Raw genomic sequence first — 17,375 nt, 5'->3', positions numbered from 1 at the left:
GAATGGTATGAGTTGGAAGAGACCTTAAAGCTCATCTCATTCCAACCTCCTGCCTTGGGGAGGGACACTTTCCACTAGACCAGGTTGCTCCAAACCCCATCCAACCTGGCTTTGAACATTTCCAGGGAGGGACAAATATTTCTGGGGATTTCTAAAATTCCCGAATTCATACTAAAAAGCAGTTCCTGAAGACGTGAGAGCCTTTATGGGCATTTGTGAGCTTCCAGTTAAATGAATTGCTAAAGAAAATCGTGAGGGCTGGTGGCCCGGTCACACAGCAGGAGGGACCAGACTGGCAGTCACAACTCCACACTGGAGCTGCTCTGAAGATCTGCAAAAGTTGCAGTCACAGGAAGGACCCTGCTTTGTCCCCAGAGGTCCTGGGGCAAGTTCCCCCTGGGTGAGAGCTGTGTAGATCCCACTGTCCTGAGCTGGATGGCTGAAAAGAGGAGAATCCAGAGTACTGAGCGGGTTGAGAATGTGGGAGGCACATCGGGTCTGTCTGAACCCCCCCGTGCAGAGGCAGAGGGATTCAGCTCAGAGATGCTGCTCGCATGGGTGGGGGTCGGGGTGGAGTTTTCAGTGCAGGAGTCACATTTGGGGTCTATTTTAAACACATCCCCCACGTCGCCGAGTGCACGTCTCGAGGATTGAAATAGATGGTTTGATCATTGTCTCTCCCAGGGAAATGGTTTTTAATGAGGTTTTAAATAATAAAGTGGGATAATTTCCCCGGCTGGCAAGATCATGAAATTTTTATACCTCCTTTCTCTCCCAAAGTTTTATCACCCTTTATTTTTAGTGATGTATAATCTCAACTTTTGAGGAAAAAAAAAAAAAAAAAGCAGAGAAACCACTGACATAGGGAAAGCCACTCCTGGGCAGGGAGCCTTAGGTGGGAAGCAGTGTGGGGGAAGCTTCATAGACAGCCCTTCCCCACCCCCTGGGAATGGGAGAACACCCCAGAGGGGTAGAGGAGATCCCCAGTGTTGGTGCAGGGTTCCAGGTTTGGGTGCACGATGCTGGTGCTGGTGCTGGGTGTAAGTACTGGGTGCAGGGTGCTGGTACTGGGATCTGATACTGGTGTGTGATGCTGGTGCTGGGTGCGAGTACTGGGCACAGGGTGCTGGCAGTGGGTACCGGCGCCGGTTCTGTGATGCTGGGGCACAGCAGAGGGTGCCTGGTGCTGGCGCTGGGGGCAGGGGGCTGGGGCCGTGGGTGCTGTGGGTGGGTGTCTGTGTGTGAGTGTGTGCGTGTGTGTGCCGTGAGGAAGTGCCAGGGCTGCAATCGCTTTCGGAAGTGGCCGGCGGGGCCGGGCCGGAGCCTGCGCAGTGCCGCCGCCGCCGCTCGGCTCCCGCTGCCGCTCCCTCTCCCTCCGGTGCCCAGCCCGGCGGCAGCGCAGCGGCGGCGGCCGGGGGCGGCGGCGGCGGCGCGGATGCCCGGCCCGTGAGTACCCCGTGCCCCGGCCAGGGGCTGCCGCGGATGGGGGGAACGCGCGCCCATCGCCCCCTCCCTCGCCCGGTGCCCAGCCCAGCCCCGCTCCCCCGGCGGACCCCGCTTTGCCCACCCCCCTCTCCGTCCCCCGGCCCCTTTGCGCGCTCCCCCCGCGTGGTTCCCCCGCCCCGGGCATCCTCCCTCCCGCACGGCTGCCCCCCTACACGCGCCGAGCTCCGCGGAGGATGGAGAGCCCTGCCCGTGCCTGTCTGTCTGTCTGTCCGTGCGTCCGTGTGTCCGGCTGCCGCCTGTCACCGGCCCCATGTGCGAGCGCTGGGGAGGGGGGATGCTCCGCAGGGACCGGCCGGCGGGGCGGGGGGACCCCGAGCACCGAGCAGGGAGGGGGAACTCCCCGCCGCATCCCCCCAGGGGAGGGCAGGGCTCCTGCCAGGAGGAGGAGGATGGAGAGGGGGAAGGAGGGGGGCACCCTCCAGCCGCAGGGCCGGCTGCACCGGGGTTTGCCCAGCCCGGGGCGGGGGTTGCAGGGAGGATCCCTCCCCGGAGGCCTCCCCGGCTCTTCTGCACCCACAGGTGGGTGCCGGGGCGGCGCCGGAGCATCCACGCAGCGGCTCGGCCGGGCAGAGCTCCCTCCCTGCCCGCGCTGCTCCCCGGGCACCGCGCAAAGGGTGCTGAGCCTCGCCAGGGCCATGGGCAGCCCTGCCCCGCCGGCCGGGGCTCGGGAAGGTTGCCTGAGGTCAGGGCAACCTGGAGCTCCGGTCCCCGCGGGGTTCTCCAGCAGCGGCCAAGGGCTGGCCGAGGGACCTGCCTCGGTGGTGTCGGGGACGCGGCTGTCCCCCAAGGGACGTGCCATGCCACGGTGGCCCAACACGAGCCCATCACGCTGGATGCCGCCGCCCGGCGCTGAGTCTCCGAGGCCAAGGGATGGAGAGGGCCAGGCCACCGCGCCGTGTGCGGGTCACCGCGCGTCCCCGGGCACCGAGAGGTTCCCCGGGAAGCTCCCTCTCCCCGCCGCTTCCATGAGGCTGCTCTGGCACGGATCCATGGCCTTATTTAAGAAACTAAACAAAAAGTGTTGAGCGAGTGGGAGGGATTCCCCTGCTGCGAGGGGAGTTCATTCCCCTCTGGATGCATCTCCATCCCCGTCAATGGAGATGCTCGTCCTGTGTCACGCTGGCTGAGCGGAGCCGTGGCGTTCGCTGGCCCGGTGCACGTCGATTTCTTTGGGAAAACGGGTCGCCCCAGTGGGCACATATTTCAGAGTATCTCCCAAGGGAGAGCGCCACATCAGATTTCCCTACAAGGATTTTAGCTGCTCCGCGTCAGCCCTTCCCCACAAATGACTCAAGCCACTAATCAAAATACAGTCATGTTCTTCAGCAATTAAACAACCTCCACCTCACAGGATTGTAGTGGAGAAGCAGGAGTTCAGTGACACGAATATATCTCAGTCAGGGTGCAGGCACCCGTTTTGATATTATTATTATTAAAAAAAAAGAAGGAACTGAAGGCAGATAAATAATTCAAATGTAACCCAGAAAGGGTAAGGGATTGGCTGGGTAGTTGGTTCTGAGTCTGCCCAAGGTACTGAAGCAGACCATCTCAGCCTCCTGCTGAAGTGTATCCTCTCCCATCTTGGCCGAGCTTTGGTTCTAGTCCTTGGTTTTAGGCTGGATTTGGGCTCCAGCATCTTGGGTTTCAGCTGGGCTGTTGCAAAGTGAGTGGGTGAGCTCAGTGCTCAGAGCTCTTCCCTGTGAGCAGCAGGTCAGGAGTAGCAAAGCAGCCACTGTGTCATTCCTCAACCTCTGCAGAGCATCAGCTCGAGCTGCTGGGGCTTTTCCTCTTTTCTTTTTTTTTTTCCCCCAAATTTTTATCCTCTGGATAAAATAATTTTGGAAAGCTCCGGAGGAAGTAAGAGCCACTCTGCCTTTCTCCCCCATCTCCTTGGATCAGTTCATGAAACAACCCCTGGCCATGCCTGAGCACCCCAAAAAAGAGCAGTCAGGGCACAGCAAGGCCAGCAGGCACCACCACTGCCATGGCACACTCTGAGGGCTCTTGCCTGGAATGACAGCAGGTTCTGAGTGCTCTGGTGCCCACGGCCTTCACCCGAGACTTCCTATTGCTCAGTTCCTTATTCATCTGCACATCTCTTTCTGCATTTCCATTACAGAAGCTGTTCAGAGAGGGCGGGGTCTAAATCCAGCTGTTTATATATATATTATTTCATGGTTGTCTCTTATTTTGGGGAGAAGAAAAGATCCTGGACCTTCTCAGTGATTTTTTTGCATCCCTCCCATGTGTAAAACCTGGGTTTTACCTGTGGGGAGAACAGGATAGGGGAAGTGTCTGACATCTTCCGTGGTGTGAGAGGGGAAGGAACTGAACTCACAGGGACTCCAAACGCCCTGTCACAGCCAGGGAAGCAGCTCTGTGGTGCCATCACTGCCCCAGCTCTGCCAGCTCAGGGAACGGGCATCCAGCCCCAGGCATCTCCCTGGTCACTGCTCATCCTGCACCAGCACCACTTGAGCCTCCTCCAGCTCATTCCCATCTCTGCTGGGCTCAGCCAGCCCATTTCCTTTCCCAGCTGCCTCTCCATGGGTTTCCCCATGAAGGACAGGGAGGGTGACCTGCAGAAAATCCTGACTCCTCACTGCCTTGGCCATCCAATGGGTGTGATGGTAACTCCAGTAACACAACTGGCCAGCTCTCCCCTCTGCTCCAATGGGTTTCAGGATATCCAGAACTTTTCACAGGGATCAAACATCTTAAATCCAGCTGTGCATGCTCTTCAGGAGCTGTTGGCTGTGCTGGTTCACAAGCCCTGGGGTGAGTGCCCTGTGCAGCTCCCCAGCTTCCTCAGGACCTGGGGACACAGGAGCTGGTGGCTTTGGAATGAAACTACTGAAGGCAGAATCCTGGCTCCATCCAAATCCTGAGCACCATGTAAAACAAGGCAGCAACCCCAGAGTTTTGATCGACCTTTTACCCTTCTGCTGAAGTGCTCCCTGGGAGCATGGAGAATTATTTTATTTCTGTTATTTTTGGCTGGAAATACACTGGGTTCCTTTTTCAGAGTGGACCAGTAACTGAAAACTCCTGCCTGGGATTTTCCCCCTCCCTATACACTGTGCTGGGCATGGAGGGTGATGCCTCAGCCCATCCCATCATCTCCTCTGGGTCCATGGGACCTCAGTCATTCTGGGTGAGTGTACCAGGAGGCGCAGGGAGTGCTCTGTCACTCACCCATCCTGCAAAACCTCCTGCCCTTGGCCATTTCATGGAAGCAAAATTTAACCAGGAGAAGGGTGGAGAGGCAATGAAAACAACAACAAAGTCCTTTGGGGTTCAGCTTCACCATTCATCTTAGACATGGAGAAAAGGGGGTTTCCTGACAGCAGGAAAATGTACGGTCGAGATTTAGAACAAGCCGCCCTTCCAGTTCTCCAACCACTTGGAACCAGCCTCGGTTGACCTTTTGAGGGCTCTTTGCTCCAGCTGTGGAGACACGCTGGGCTTGGGGGCCCAGGTTTGCCACACTCCAGACTCACTTGTCAGCACTTGCCCATTCTGGAGGCAGAAATGCTGCAAAGCCTCCAGGGCAACAACGGGGTGGGCGGCAAGTGGAGCTCGTGGCATTTCTGTGGATGGCTGTGGCTCTGGGTGTGGGGGACAGGCTGTGGTGCACTGGCAGCTCACTCCCAGTGCTGGAAACACTGCTGGGTCAGCCTAAAGGGGGTCAGCAAAAGGGTTTGGGGTAAGGGTTTGGGTTTTCCCGTTGCTCCCCTCCTGCAGGTTTGAGCCCATGCAAGGCTGTAGCTTCCTCGACAGAAGGCGAATGCCCAAGCAGAGTTCCAGGGCAAAGGGCAGGAGAAGAACAAACAGGTACATATTGGCATTAGTGGGCAGGAGCTCTAAAAAAGCAACAGAAAGCTTCAAGCTAGACTGGAAAAAAAACAACAAAAACCAGGGGAAGGTGCTGCCTGAGACACTGGTGAGGGTTTCACCAGAAGGAGAGAGCTGGAAAAGCAAATTTGGGGCTGCAGAAATGTATTGCCATGAGCACAGGTCGTGTCCTCTGATGGGACCTGCACCCTGCAGCATCCTGGGGACTCAGCAAAGGGCATCACCATGGCCTGTCAAATCAAGGGTCTCACTGAGGTCCCCTGCAAGGCCCTCTCCCACTGGGTCTGGGCCCAGAACACCATCCCCAGGTGGGCACCCACCATGGCCAGGGTCCTGCACCCAGCCGTGCCTGCCCTGTCTGGCAGCAGTGGGATGCAGCAGCTGCACTGCCAGACACTGTCCCAGGGCCATCTCTGTGACATGGGGCCACACAGGGTGACAGTGTTTCCTTCCTCCCCACACTGCCAGCTCCTCCCTGGGGTGATGGAGCTGAAGCCCACTATCCATCTTCCCCTTTGGTTGGGGTTTAAATCACCAGGGCAGCTGGATTCAGAGCATCTGAATTGCTCATCCTGATCCCTTCTGATCAGAGCAGAGCTTCACTGCTGCCCTGGCACCATGACCACACCACAGGGGTCACCTGTGACCCTTGGGATTCTCCAGAACTTGGGCAGGGCACTGGGTCACCAGATCTCCCTTTCCCTGGGTGTTTTCCTGCAGGATGGTCTCCTGGGGAGCTCATTCCTCAGTGCCTCCGTGTTTTAATGCAGGACCAAAGTCTGATGTGGGAGGAAGTTTTTGCTGGTACAAGTGACAGCCCAGCTCAGAAAGCTGTCATCCAGGGACCTGATGCTGGGGATATGTCCCAACCCTGGTACATGTCCCCACCAGCACAAAGTGACATCTGCCTGAAGTCAGATGCCTCCAAAAGCATCTTTGAGGGCTGGCAGTGTGCAGGCAGCAGCACCCACAGCTGAATAAACCATGGTGGGCAAATGCCCCTGGGTGCAGCCTTTGGGACGTGCTCCCCTTGTCCCCAGCTGTCCTGCTGGTGTGGCCCTGGCCTGGCTGGTCCCACTGCTGGTTGAGCCAGGCTCAGCCCTGCCCTGACCACATCAATGCCACATGGGGCCATGCTTTGGGCAGGAAGTGTGGCTGGAGAGCAGGGCCAGACCTGTCCTCAGCATGGTCAGACTCACCTCCTGCCCGTGCCAGCACAGCCTCCCAAACCTCCTCGTGCACCTCCTGGTGCCTCCCATGCTTGGTCTTGTGCTGTGGCTGGGGGAAAAATCATCCCTCAGTTGTGTTGGGAGCTCTCAAAGCTGTGCTAAGCCAGCCCATTGACCCAGCCATCCCAGTCCTGCCCTGTCTGGTTCCTCATTTCCTTGAAAGATGCCATTCTTCATCCCTCAAATTACCACTGTCCTGTGGTCCCAGGGGCCTGGCAGATTGCTATGAGCAAGGAGCACCCTGTCACCACCAGCTCAGCACTTACCCTGGCCATGCCAGTGCCATATCCCTCCCTTTCCTCTGATCTTCCCTTCCCATCAACCACCAGGCTCCTCCATCCGTTTAGCCCCTGCTGAGTATTGATCACTGATCTGTCTTCTCCTTTCCTGTGGATCATTACCAAAGGCAGAGCAGGCGCCTGCCCTGACACCACGATACCTCCAGTAGTAGAAACATAATTGTCAGGGCTTGCTGTACTAAATCCCCCAGCTGATTGGCATGGGGCTATTTTTATGTTATAAAATAATGAACTCTGTTTCAGTGCACGAGCTGGGTCAGGAGTGTGGGTGCTGGCAGCGCTGAGCCTGTCGTGCTGCCCAGCAGCCACGGTGACAGGACAGAGCCATGGGTCTGTTCTCTTCCCAGCAGGTGCTGGAGAGATTCATGTGGTCCTTTTGGGAGGGTTTATGGTGGGATTTAGCTTGAAGAATGCTCAAGCAGAAATACACTGGGAGCAGAGGAGATGGCTGGTCGGGAGAAGGACCCTGGCAGCATCCTCATCCTGACAGGAGAGGGGCTGTTGTGGTAAAGGACTGGGGAGGTGTTTGGACAGACACACTGAAGCATCTCACAGTTCCTATCAGCAGGAGTTGCCTTTCCAGCCTCTGGGAACGGCAGAGAAATCACTGCAGGGCAGAGGATCTGCCCAAAGGTACCCGCTGGCCGCTGCCTCCTCAGCCACGTGTGCGGGCACATCTGCGGCGTTATCAGTGCCACGGGCTCGCAGGGCAGCGGGGACACGGCAGGGTGCAGCCACATGGGCACAACCACACCCTCACCCCGGCAGCACCCGGAGAGCCCACCCAGCCACTGCCAGGCATCATTGGCACCTCTGTGGTAGGATTGGGGTCAGCCCAGCCCCGTCCCACAGAGCCAGGGGGCTCAAGCACTCAACCTCTTTAATCTTTTTCTAAAAGATTGCTAAGGGGGGGGATTGAAAACCGAGTCTAAAAATAACTCCTAAAACTTCCTGTGCTGCTGGCAGGTGGCTGGGACAGGCTGCGGGGGCGGGAGGCAGCTGTGGGGCTCGGCGGCGGTGCCTCGGCTGTTCCCATGGGGTAACCCCGGCAGAGGGGTCCCGGGGGGTGCCAGCCCCCTGTCACCCACCCCAGCTGCCTGCTGGGCTGCCTCGCCTCTGGTTGCACTCAGTGGCTGGTTCCAGCCAAATTTGGCAGAGATCAGAGGTGCTGGGACCTCCTGGGAGAATGCCAGGGAGGGGGTGGGGAGGCTGCAGGCTGTGCTGAGCCCTTATTAGACACTGGAGAATCCAGCACCACGCTGGCAGCCAGGGCTGCCAGGCTCTCCTTGTGCCGATCCAGCGTGGCTGGTCCAGCAGGTGATGGGTGTTTGCAGCTCCTCCAAGGCATGGAGAGGGGTCAGATCCGGTGCTGCTCCTGGCTGAGCCATCACTGGGCTATGGCAGGAACTTGGCCAGGGATGGTGTCTCCGTTGCCGCTGAGGGTTTGTTCATTGTCCCCACCCAAATGATCCCTGCAGGGTTCTGTGACGAGCAGCAAAGCTGCTGTCCCGGTTTTGGCTCATAAAATACAAAAGGAAGGTCCTTCCTGGGGTGGAGAGTGGCAAGAGGTGGCCAGAAAGTAAAAATACACTCAGTGCCTGTGAGCTGGGGGTACCAGAGGCCGTGGGAGCGTGGCTGTATCCTGACAGCCCCAGCTCCCTCCCTGCCTTGTAGCACCAAAGGGAGTCCTGAAAACCTTCCGGGACATAAATGAGGTTGAGGTGCCCAGAGAAGCGGAGCCCGGCCGAGCGAGGAGCTGCCGAAGGCGGTGGTGGCTTTCGGGTGATGGGAAGGTTCCCCCCGGGATGGAGTGGCGCTGGGGACAGCAGCAGCACAGCCGAGTCGGGTTTGGGGTGCCGGGCGTGCGGGCTCGGGAGGAGAGGAGATAACAGCTCGAGTCCCGGGGAAGGCGAGGGAAGCCGGGCGCTGGCATGAGCTGATAACAGGCACATGGCGCTGCCCCAGGGGAGCGGGGGTGGGTGCCAGCATCCCTCCTCTCCCTTTCTCCCCTTGCTGCCCTCTTTCACCTGCGGTGGGACCGTGCCTGTGAGGGGCAGCCGCCAGCAGAGACCACAAGCGGTGTTGGTCGCTTGCGGGCTGGAGCCTCCTCCGCCCACAGCAGTGCCGAGGGTGAATTTAATCAAGAAAACGGAGGTTGGCGGCTGATTTCTCTCTCTCTCCCTCTCTCTCTCTCTCTCTTCTGTTTCTCTTTTTTCTGAAGAGGAAAAAAACCAAACAACTTTGTTTGTGAGTCACTGTTGGCCGAGGGAGCGGGGCTGCGCTCAGTGCATCAGGCTGGCACATCCCACCTCGCACGGACCGTGCTGGCTGACTCAGCCCACCCTCAGCACAGCCCCTTCCCGCACTGCCCACCTCGCTGCCGCTGTCTGTGCCCTGGAGGAGCCCGAGGGAGCCCGGGGACATCGGGAAAGCACTGCGCTTTGAAGTGGCCTGGGCTGCTCACCGAGGAGCTCGGTGCAGCCTGCGCGCACCCTGGGGACACATGCCGCCTGTCACTCTGGGCACAGCCACTTCCTTGGCCGTGGGCTTGTTCCAGCACCGGCGTGCCCGGGCTATTTCTGAGAAGCTGCTGCCATCAGTGCTGGTCCCAGCTGGGGAGCCCCATCTTGGTAGCCCTCGTGCTTTCAGCTGCTGCTGGAGCCAGCCCTCCTGGCAGGCAGGAGACTGAGCTGGCTCAGCCCCTGGTGGGACCCACTGTGCCCCTCGATGGGGCAGCTGGCCCCATGATGGAGCAGCAAGGAGAGCGTCTGGGCCGGGCTGGGGCTTTCCCAAAAAAGGCCTGAACTCTTCAGTTGAGTTTGCCACTTCCCTTACCACTCCCTTTCCTGTGAGAGGATGTGTTAGGCCTCTTTTCTTTTCTCTTTCTCTCTTCTTTTCTCCCCCACCTCCCTGCCCGCGGACCCGGCGGTCCTGGCGATGCCACGCACCCCCTGAGTGGCCGGGGCCACCCTGGCTGGCACGATGGCCAGGCTGCAGGTACGGACACACCACAAGAGCTGCTCCCACGCCCCCCAGTCCTCCCAGCACCCCCGGCTCAGGGTCGGTGGGCACATCGGGGGGCAGCAGGCGGTGCTGGGAGTGCCCCTGCACTGAGGTGGGTGCGGATTTGTGCCCCGTGCTGCAGAACTGGGGCAGGCTGCTTTGCCCAGGGTGAGCAGGGCACAAGGAGCCTCATGTGCAGGCGTGTGGGATGGGGCCAACATCTCAGCAAGGCCTGGTAGAAGGGGAGGTTCCCCTTTGAAAGTGATTTTGGGGAGAGCTCATCTTGTCCAGCTGCATGGAGGGTCCCCACTCGGTTTGGCAAGAGGACAGTGTGGTGCTACACATCATGGGGACATCACCAGTGTGTGATGCCACCTGGCACAGCCCTGGGACACCCAGCACATGGGGACTCCCAGAGTCACAGGGGGCTTGGGGAGCTCAGGGAGGGTGGTTTTTGGGGTGTCTCCTCTCTGTGGGGAAATGTCCCCTTTTTGTCATCCTTCCTCTTTCTGCAGCCTCGAGCGCACGCCCTCGCCTTCCCTCCGGCACTTCCCTATCCGCCAGCCCCAGCAGCCCCATGGTGGGGCCTGACACTGGGGCAGTTGGTGACAGCCCCACAACACCCAGCCCCTGCCAGCGTGGAGAGGTGGCAGGGATATTAAGGGGTGCTGAGAAATCGTCCCTGCAAGTCCAGACCATGGTGGCAGTGCCCTTCAGTGCCCATCAGAGTGTGCTGGCATTGCCTTTTGGTGCCAGCAAGGATCACACCAGCATCACCCCTTGGTGCTGCCAGACAGGGTCCCTGTGGCCCCTGTGCAGGCCCACAGTTCCTTTGTCCCTGCTCCCCATGGCACAGCACAGTCCTCCAGAATGGCCCTGGGTGTGTCCCACAGCACCCAGGGTGGCAGAGACCTGGTGCTGCTCCTGGCCGGGTGCTGAGCGCTCCCCTTGGCATGGGAAGGGGATGCTCCTACCAGGGGATGCCACCCCCTCCTGCTGCCTCTCTGGTGTAGGCTCAGCCACTTGCAGGTCAGCTCTGGCCAAGGAGCAAAGCCAAGTACCTGGGGGTGCCCACAGAGCAAAGCCACACGCTGTCCCCATATCCCGGTCCCTCAGTCACCCCCAGTCCAACCATTCCACAGCTCAGGGTTGTGGCAGAGCCAGGCTGAGCTTGGGGGGAGCAGAGTTTTCCCAGTCTTCAGGTTGTCCTCCTGCTCACCTGTTCCCACAGCCTCGACCCCGGTTCCTGTTGTTGGTGCTGCAGCCCCTGGCAGTGCTGGGTGCCGTGGGATGAGCAGTGGGATGTGGGTGGGCAGTGGGAAAAAGGGTGCTGGGAGTGGAAGATGGTTGGGCCAAGGGAAGCCAAAGGGGAAAAAGTGGGGGGTTAAGTGGACCTGAAGGCAGCACGGTGTGAGAGGGAGCAGAGCTGCTGCTGAACTGGGTGGCAAGGTCACAGCCATCCTGCCAGCACTTGGGGCTATAAATAGGGACAATTGGGAGTGAAACACAGACTCTCTCCTTTTTCGTTCCTGTGGGAGCACTGGGACTGCGGGAGGGTTTGTGAAGGCCCAGGAAAGCACTGCTGGGTGATGGCTGTGCTGGCAGCAGGGGGGCTGTACCCCCAGGGCTCGTGGAGGGCTCTGGGGACAGCTGTGTCCCCAGCTGCATCCCACACCCTTCCTCTGTCCCCTTGCTGAGTCCACAGCAAGACTCAGACCCAAGACAATGAGACCTGGGGCTGTTCAAGGTGGGGATGCTGAGGCTCTCCCTGCCTGCTGCCTCTGCTCCCATTCCTCCTTTCTGGCCGGGGAAGCACCGTGATTGCTGCCCGTCACCCTTGGCAAAGCAAAGGGACGTAGAGCCAGCTGTGGCCTGACATAACCACAGCACCCAGCATCTCTCCTGCCCAGGAGCATCCCTGCTCCAGGCTGAGCCAGTGGTGCAGGCAGGGACAGACAGGTGGCATGGAACAAGGTTTGGTTTAGTGCCAGGAGCTGTGAAAACTCACCACCACCACCCTGTTTCCGTCCACTCACATGATGCCGTGGAGCAGCTCTGACTTCCCCATTCCGTGCCTGAACACACATGGGATTTCAGCCACTCTTCCTCATGGCACAGGGCATTGCCAGGGCTGTGCAGGGCCAGCACTGAGCCCCCACCCTGCCAAGCTGCTCTGCTGCCTGCAGTGAGCCCCACAGCATCCCCAAAGTGTGGGATGGGATCCCAGGCAAAGCAGGGAGCTGGTAGAGCATGTCCCAGTGTATTTCCTCTTCTACTTTCCTTCTCACTTCCTTTTCTTGCACTGCCTGCTGCCCTGCCCTTGCTTGCCACCTGCCCAGGGCTTTCCCAGCACTAAGAAGCCCCCAGAGCTGCCCAAAGCTGGGGGTTCTGTGCAGTAACGTGGTGCCACTCCTCTCCCTCCCCACAGGCTCCATCCAGGAGGCGGCAGGGACGTTAGCAGGGGGGTCTCACAGCTCACCCACGGGCTGGGAGGAGCTGGGAGCGGCAGAACAGCCCCTGAAGCACAACCCAGCCCCGTCCACCGTGTATGAGGCTGGGACACAGGTGAGGGGTGACCGGCCAGGGTGGCAAGCAGGAGCCAAAAGTAAATCACAGCAAGCTGCTGCACGGGGATCACTCCTCTATCTCTGTGTGCTTGCACAGGGTGGGGGATGATCACTGGCAGCTCCCTGACCCTCTCCACCCTCCTGCCTTTCAGTACGCAGGACCCACGTCCACAGAGTCACTCCTTCCGATGTCCCGGCATGAGACTTCTCCCACAACGGTGCAACCCGCCAGCAACCACCGCCCCAACGCCTGCTGCTTCTGCTGGTGCTGCTGCTGCAGCTGCTCATGGTACGTCCCACTGCCCACCTGGCCCTGGCTCCTGCAGCGTCAGCGAGTGTCACCCACCCACCTCGTCATGCCATAGGCAGGGCAGGTCACAGAGTCCTGGGGGCTCTGTGACTCCTGTTCGTGAGACAAATCTCTTAGAATATGTAGAGCAGAAAGCAGCAGAGGGACTCCCCAGTGCTGCCCTGATGGTCTCCAGGGAAGGATGGCCCCAGTTCATATGAGCCCTCTGGGAAGCTCTGCCTTGGAGTAACAGACACACAGTCCAACCCTGCCCAAAGCCAAGGATGGAACCAGCTGCTTGCCTCCATCTGCATCTCCTGTCCTTGAGGCTCTCCAGCTCCTTATTCTCTGGATAGCCCAGATTTTGGAGAGCCCATCTGCTCTTCCCCCTCAGCATCTGCTCATTCAGAGATTGCTGATGGCTCCAGCTTTGCAGCAGCTTTGGTCTTTACAGCCACCACGAGCAGCGAGCTTGGAGGAGCAAAAATCCCTGGAGCTGAGCCCTGTGCATCTCCCTCCTCCCTGTGTCTCTCCTTCATCTCTGCAAGAGCCTGCAAGCAGAGATGGAGCAGAAATCCTAGAGATGGGACAGATAGCCCTCGTGTGTCCTGTTCCTGAAGCAGGAACATGGGAAACCATGCTGGGGCAGAGGTTTGCACAGCCAGTCCTGTGAGAACAGTGAGGGACGGTGTCGCAAGCAGGAAGGGCTGCGGTCAGTGCTGGGCACCGAAATTCAAGGGCCCAGGGGAAGTTGGCTGATGGCTGCTCTCCACTTGTGCCACCAGCACCCCCAGGGACAAGGGGACACAGGGACAGGGAACACCACATCCCCAAGCCCCGACACCGCTGTTCCACTATCTGCCTCTGGGCCAGACTAGTGCTGGCACATCACCAATAAACACTTGTTTATTTATTGGTGATTATTCATGACACAACAGCTCACAATTGTTCACAACAGCTTTGCCTTGGGCCGATCCAGCACTGACCTCTGCCGGCTGCTGTGGCCACTCCAGCTCAGCTCAGTCCTGGCACATGGCCCTGGCACACAGCCTGAGTGGTGGAGCAGTGCCTGAGCACAGGGACATCACAGGGACACCCTCACATGGTGACAGCAAAACTCCATGAGCAAACCAGGGTGCCACCGGGGCAGTGGGTGAGAGGAGGGCATAGATGGGGGGTGCTGGTGCTCACGGAGGAGATTCAGTGGTCAAAGCGAGGTCAGCATGTGCCCCCAGTGCCCCTGACTACCTTTCTGTCTCCCCGTTAGGAACGAGGACCGAGAGCGAGCATGGAGGGCATCCCGGGAGACCAAACTGGAGACCATCCCAAACTGTGAAGCGTGGTGAGTGCAGAGGCAGTGCAGTGGTGGGGGACAAGCACAGCATGGCACTGTCCCCTCTGCCAGGACTGTGCTCTGCCCTTGGGGTACACAGCAGGCAGAGGATCAGGACACCAGGGCTCAGGGGTTCCTGGTGATGTGTCCAGCAGCTCATCCCCAGTTCTCACCAAGAAATAGGGAGCCTGGAGCCACAGGCTGAATCCTACTATGGTTCTGCCCTTGGGCCCATTGCAAAGGGAAACTGAGGCATGGAAGAACCTCAGTAGATTTCAGATCTCATTCTGCCATTTAGACCCACTGCCAAGAGCACCTTGCAGCCACAGGGAGAGGAGGGGACAGGACATTCCCAGGGGGTTTCAGCACTGAAATGGAAGCAGCAGCAGTGTCCATGTCCACTCAGGGAGGAGCAGGATGGGGCACCAAGCACCCATTCCCTGAGTAACAAGTGTGACACCCAGCCATGGGGGCTCTGTGCAGTGCTTGGCACAGCTGGGTTAGGGTTAGATGTGCTAATTAGCCATGGATAATGAGTGTATCTGGCCTGCTTGAGCAAGTGCTGAGCATTTGCTGGGAAACAAATGTCTCCCTCCCTTCTTCTCCACCCCCTTCTCTCCCTCCCCAGCTGGAAGGGGTGATGGACCCATGTGAGTCTCTCTTGGCTCAGAGCTGCCTCTCCACCAAAGGGCTTTTCCTCCTGTTGGGATTTGTGCAGAACCAGGACCAAAATACATCCCAGTTTGGGAAATCCAGCCCAAAGCAAGGCCATGCTCCAGCCTGGCTGAGCAGAGCCAGGACAGACCCCACAAGTGACCTCTGAAAGCTCCATTCCACTGGAGCCTGAGCAGGAACAGCCTCGTCATGAGCACGGGAGATGTGGTTGGGCACAGTTCCTGTGGGATAGGACCAGGGATGAGCAGCAGGGACACAGAGGGATCCCTGGCTGGCTTTAACACCTTCCCCTTGCCTTCCCATGGATCTGTCAGTGCCAAACCCACGCCAGAGGAGGTGCAGGGCTGGGCACAGTCCTTTGACAAGCTGATGAAGAGCCCGGCGGGGCGCAACGTCTTCCGGGAGTTTTTGCGGACTGAGTACAGCGAGGAGAACATGCTCTTCTGGCTGGCATGTGAGGAGCTCAAAACCGAGTGCAACAAGCACACCATCGACGAGAAGGCCAGGATGATCTACGAGGATTACATCTCCATCCTGTCTCCCAAGGAGGTAGGAGGCAGGGCCCTTGAGGGGAGGGCTCTTAGGGAGAGGGCTCAGTTCCAGCTGCCACCACAGCCCTGCGACAGTTTAAGGATGAGTTTGGCAGGGTAACAGCTGTGGGAAGGGGATTTCCAGCCCCCCAAAAACCCCGGGATGCTGCTGGCAGTGGGACCACGGGCCAGCTTGTGCTGCGGGGCCGAGACCTCACGAGGGCACCAGCGGGCTGAGAAAATCCTGCATCCCGGCCTGCAGCATCCTCGGAGTGGGGGTACCCAGGGCAGGACACCACAACTCACCTCCCTGTGCCCAGCTGGGGGACACAGAGGGGACCCAGAAAGATCCCCACTCCTCCCTGAGACCCTCCCCAGCCACCAGGGCCTCAGTGCCGGTACCTTCTGTGATGGAGCACACCACATGTGGTGCTGCATTGTTACCCAGTTTCCCGTGAGAGGGGGTGTAGAGAGCGGTGCTGGGCCGGGGGCTTGTCTTTGGGTGCCCCCCAGCCCCCACTTTCTCTCGGTGCCCCCCAGGTGAGCCTGGACTCGCGGGTGCGGGAGGTCATCAACCGGAAGATGCAGGAGCCATCCTCGCACACCTTCGACGACGCACAGCTCCAGATCTACACGCTGATGCACAGAGACTCCTATCCCCGCTTCCTGAACTCTGCCATTTACAAATCGCTGCTCCAGACCGTCTCCCACTCCTCCTCGGAGTCCTAAGGGCACCCACTAGCCGTGGGGACACCAGTGGGGACATGGTGGCCAGGGGTGGTCGGTGCCTGCTCCACTCTGCCACCCTCCTTGCCAGACCTCACCAAGTTTTTAGCTTTTTACCTATGAACTGTCACCCCGGTGTCTGGGCCACACTGCAGGACTGTCCCCAGGACACAGCCTGGGCCAGCTCATACTACTGATTCCCTGCCCCGTCCCCAGCGCTGGCCAGAGCAAGCTGGGGGAGCACGGGACAGCGCCCGGGGCCTGGCTCCCCCCACACCCTGTTTGGAAGAGGTCACTTTATCCCATCTCCACCACACCTGGGGACATGGCCCGTCCCTATTTGCCACCCGAGACCCAGTTGGGGGCTGGGTTGGGGGTTTTTTGAGGTGGGGGGGAGGTCGATTGTTGTTGGTTTGGGTTTGTTTTATTTTTTTTATTATTTTAAATGCTGTTTTGGTTGGCTTTTACTGGGGGACTTGAGGTGCGGGAGGGGGGTTGATGAGCATCTCTGTACATATAAAAACTTGTCAGGTTTACCTCGCTCCAGCTGTCTGAGGTGGCCCAAAGGGCAGGGGGTGGTGCTAGAGCCTGTTTGTATCCCCAGTGGATCCAGAGGGAGCTCTGAGGTGCCAGAAGGGATCATGAGGATGTGCTTGGGTGTTGGGCAAGGGGTGTGTTACAGCTGCCTCCCCTGCCAGCCCCATCAGCACTGCAACAGCCCCAGGACACCACACAGTCACCCCAAACCCAGAGCACCTTCCATCCTTGGTTCATGGACCTCAGAGAAGGGGGAAAACACCTGTGCAGGTGCTGTTTGCCCTCCTGGAGAACCCACAGGCACCAGGACACCTGCATGAGGGCTCCCAGCTGGCCCAGACCTGCCCTGCCAGCCAGGAGAAGCCCAGAGGTCTGTGCTGGTCCCTCACTGAGCAGGGAGCTGGGCTCCACACAGGATGGGAAGTGGCACAGGGAGGATACAGAATTCCCATGCTTTTGCACAGCATAAGGAATGATTTACTGAAGGCTCAGTATCCAGGATTAAAACATGTCTGTCCCTGCCCTTCACACTGAAACAAAGCCAACACAGGGGTTTTGCTGCCAGTCTTTGCTTTTCCTGATCCACCACAGCAGTTTCTTATTTATCCACCCCTTCCCCTCCTCTTTTCAGCCCTTCCAAAAGAAAAAAAGTGCTTTTTATTGAACATATTTTTTTAAACAAACCAATTCTTTCAGCTTTTTTTTGTTTGTTTTTGTTTCCTTCCTTCCTCATGGCATGACTGTGTGGAAATTCATGTCAGTAAATTTAGTTTTCTTTGCCAAGCTGGAAATACAGTTCAAGAAAATGTATTTTTGAGAGAGACCA

General features: G+C 58.7%; 1 protein-coding gene across 2 annotated transcripts; it reads left to right on the top strand.

Annotated features, from left to right (window-relative positions):
• Window positions 1-1,357: 1,357 nt before the first annotated feature.
• Window positions 1,358-17,375, top strand: RGS19 (regulator of G protein signaling 19). Of its 2 annotated transcripts, none has more exons than XM_015647642.3 (6): window positions 1,358-1,446; window positions 12,321-12,457; window positions 12,612-12,748; window positions 14,016-14,090; window positions 15,071-15,305; window positions 15,827-17,375. In XM_015647642.3, exons 3-6 carry the CDS (start codon window positions 12,648-12,650, stop codon window positions 16,013-16,015), a joined length of 600 nt encoding a protein of 199 aa, XP_015503128.2. In that variant the 5' UTR covers window positions 1,358-1,446; window positions 12,321-12,457; window positions 12,612-12,647; the 3' UTR covers window positions 16,016-17,375. The 2 variants fall into 2 exon arrangements, with proteins under 2 accessions (XP_015503128.2, XP_033374980.1); XM_033519089.1 differs by lacking the exon at window positions 1,358-1,446 and adding an exon at window positions 9,772-9,886.

This window comes from Parus major, chromosome 20, assembly GCF_001522545.3.
Source record: "Parus major isolate Abel chromosome 20, Parus_major1.1, whole genome shotgun sequence".
NCBI classification, from domain to species: Eukaryota; Metazoa; Chordata; class Aves; order Passeriformes; family Paridae; genus Parus; species Parus major.
The sequence above is the reverse complement of the archived record's forward strand: the minus strand, read 5'-3'. Positions and strand labels throughout refer to the sequence as shown.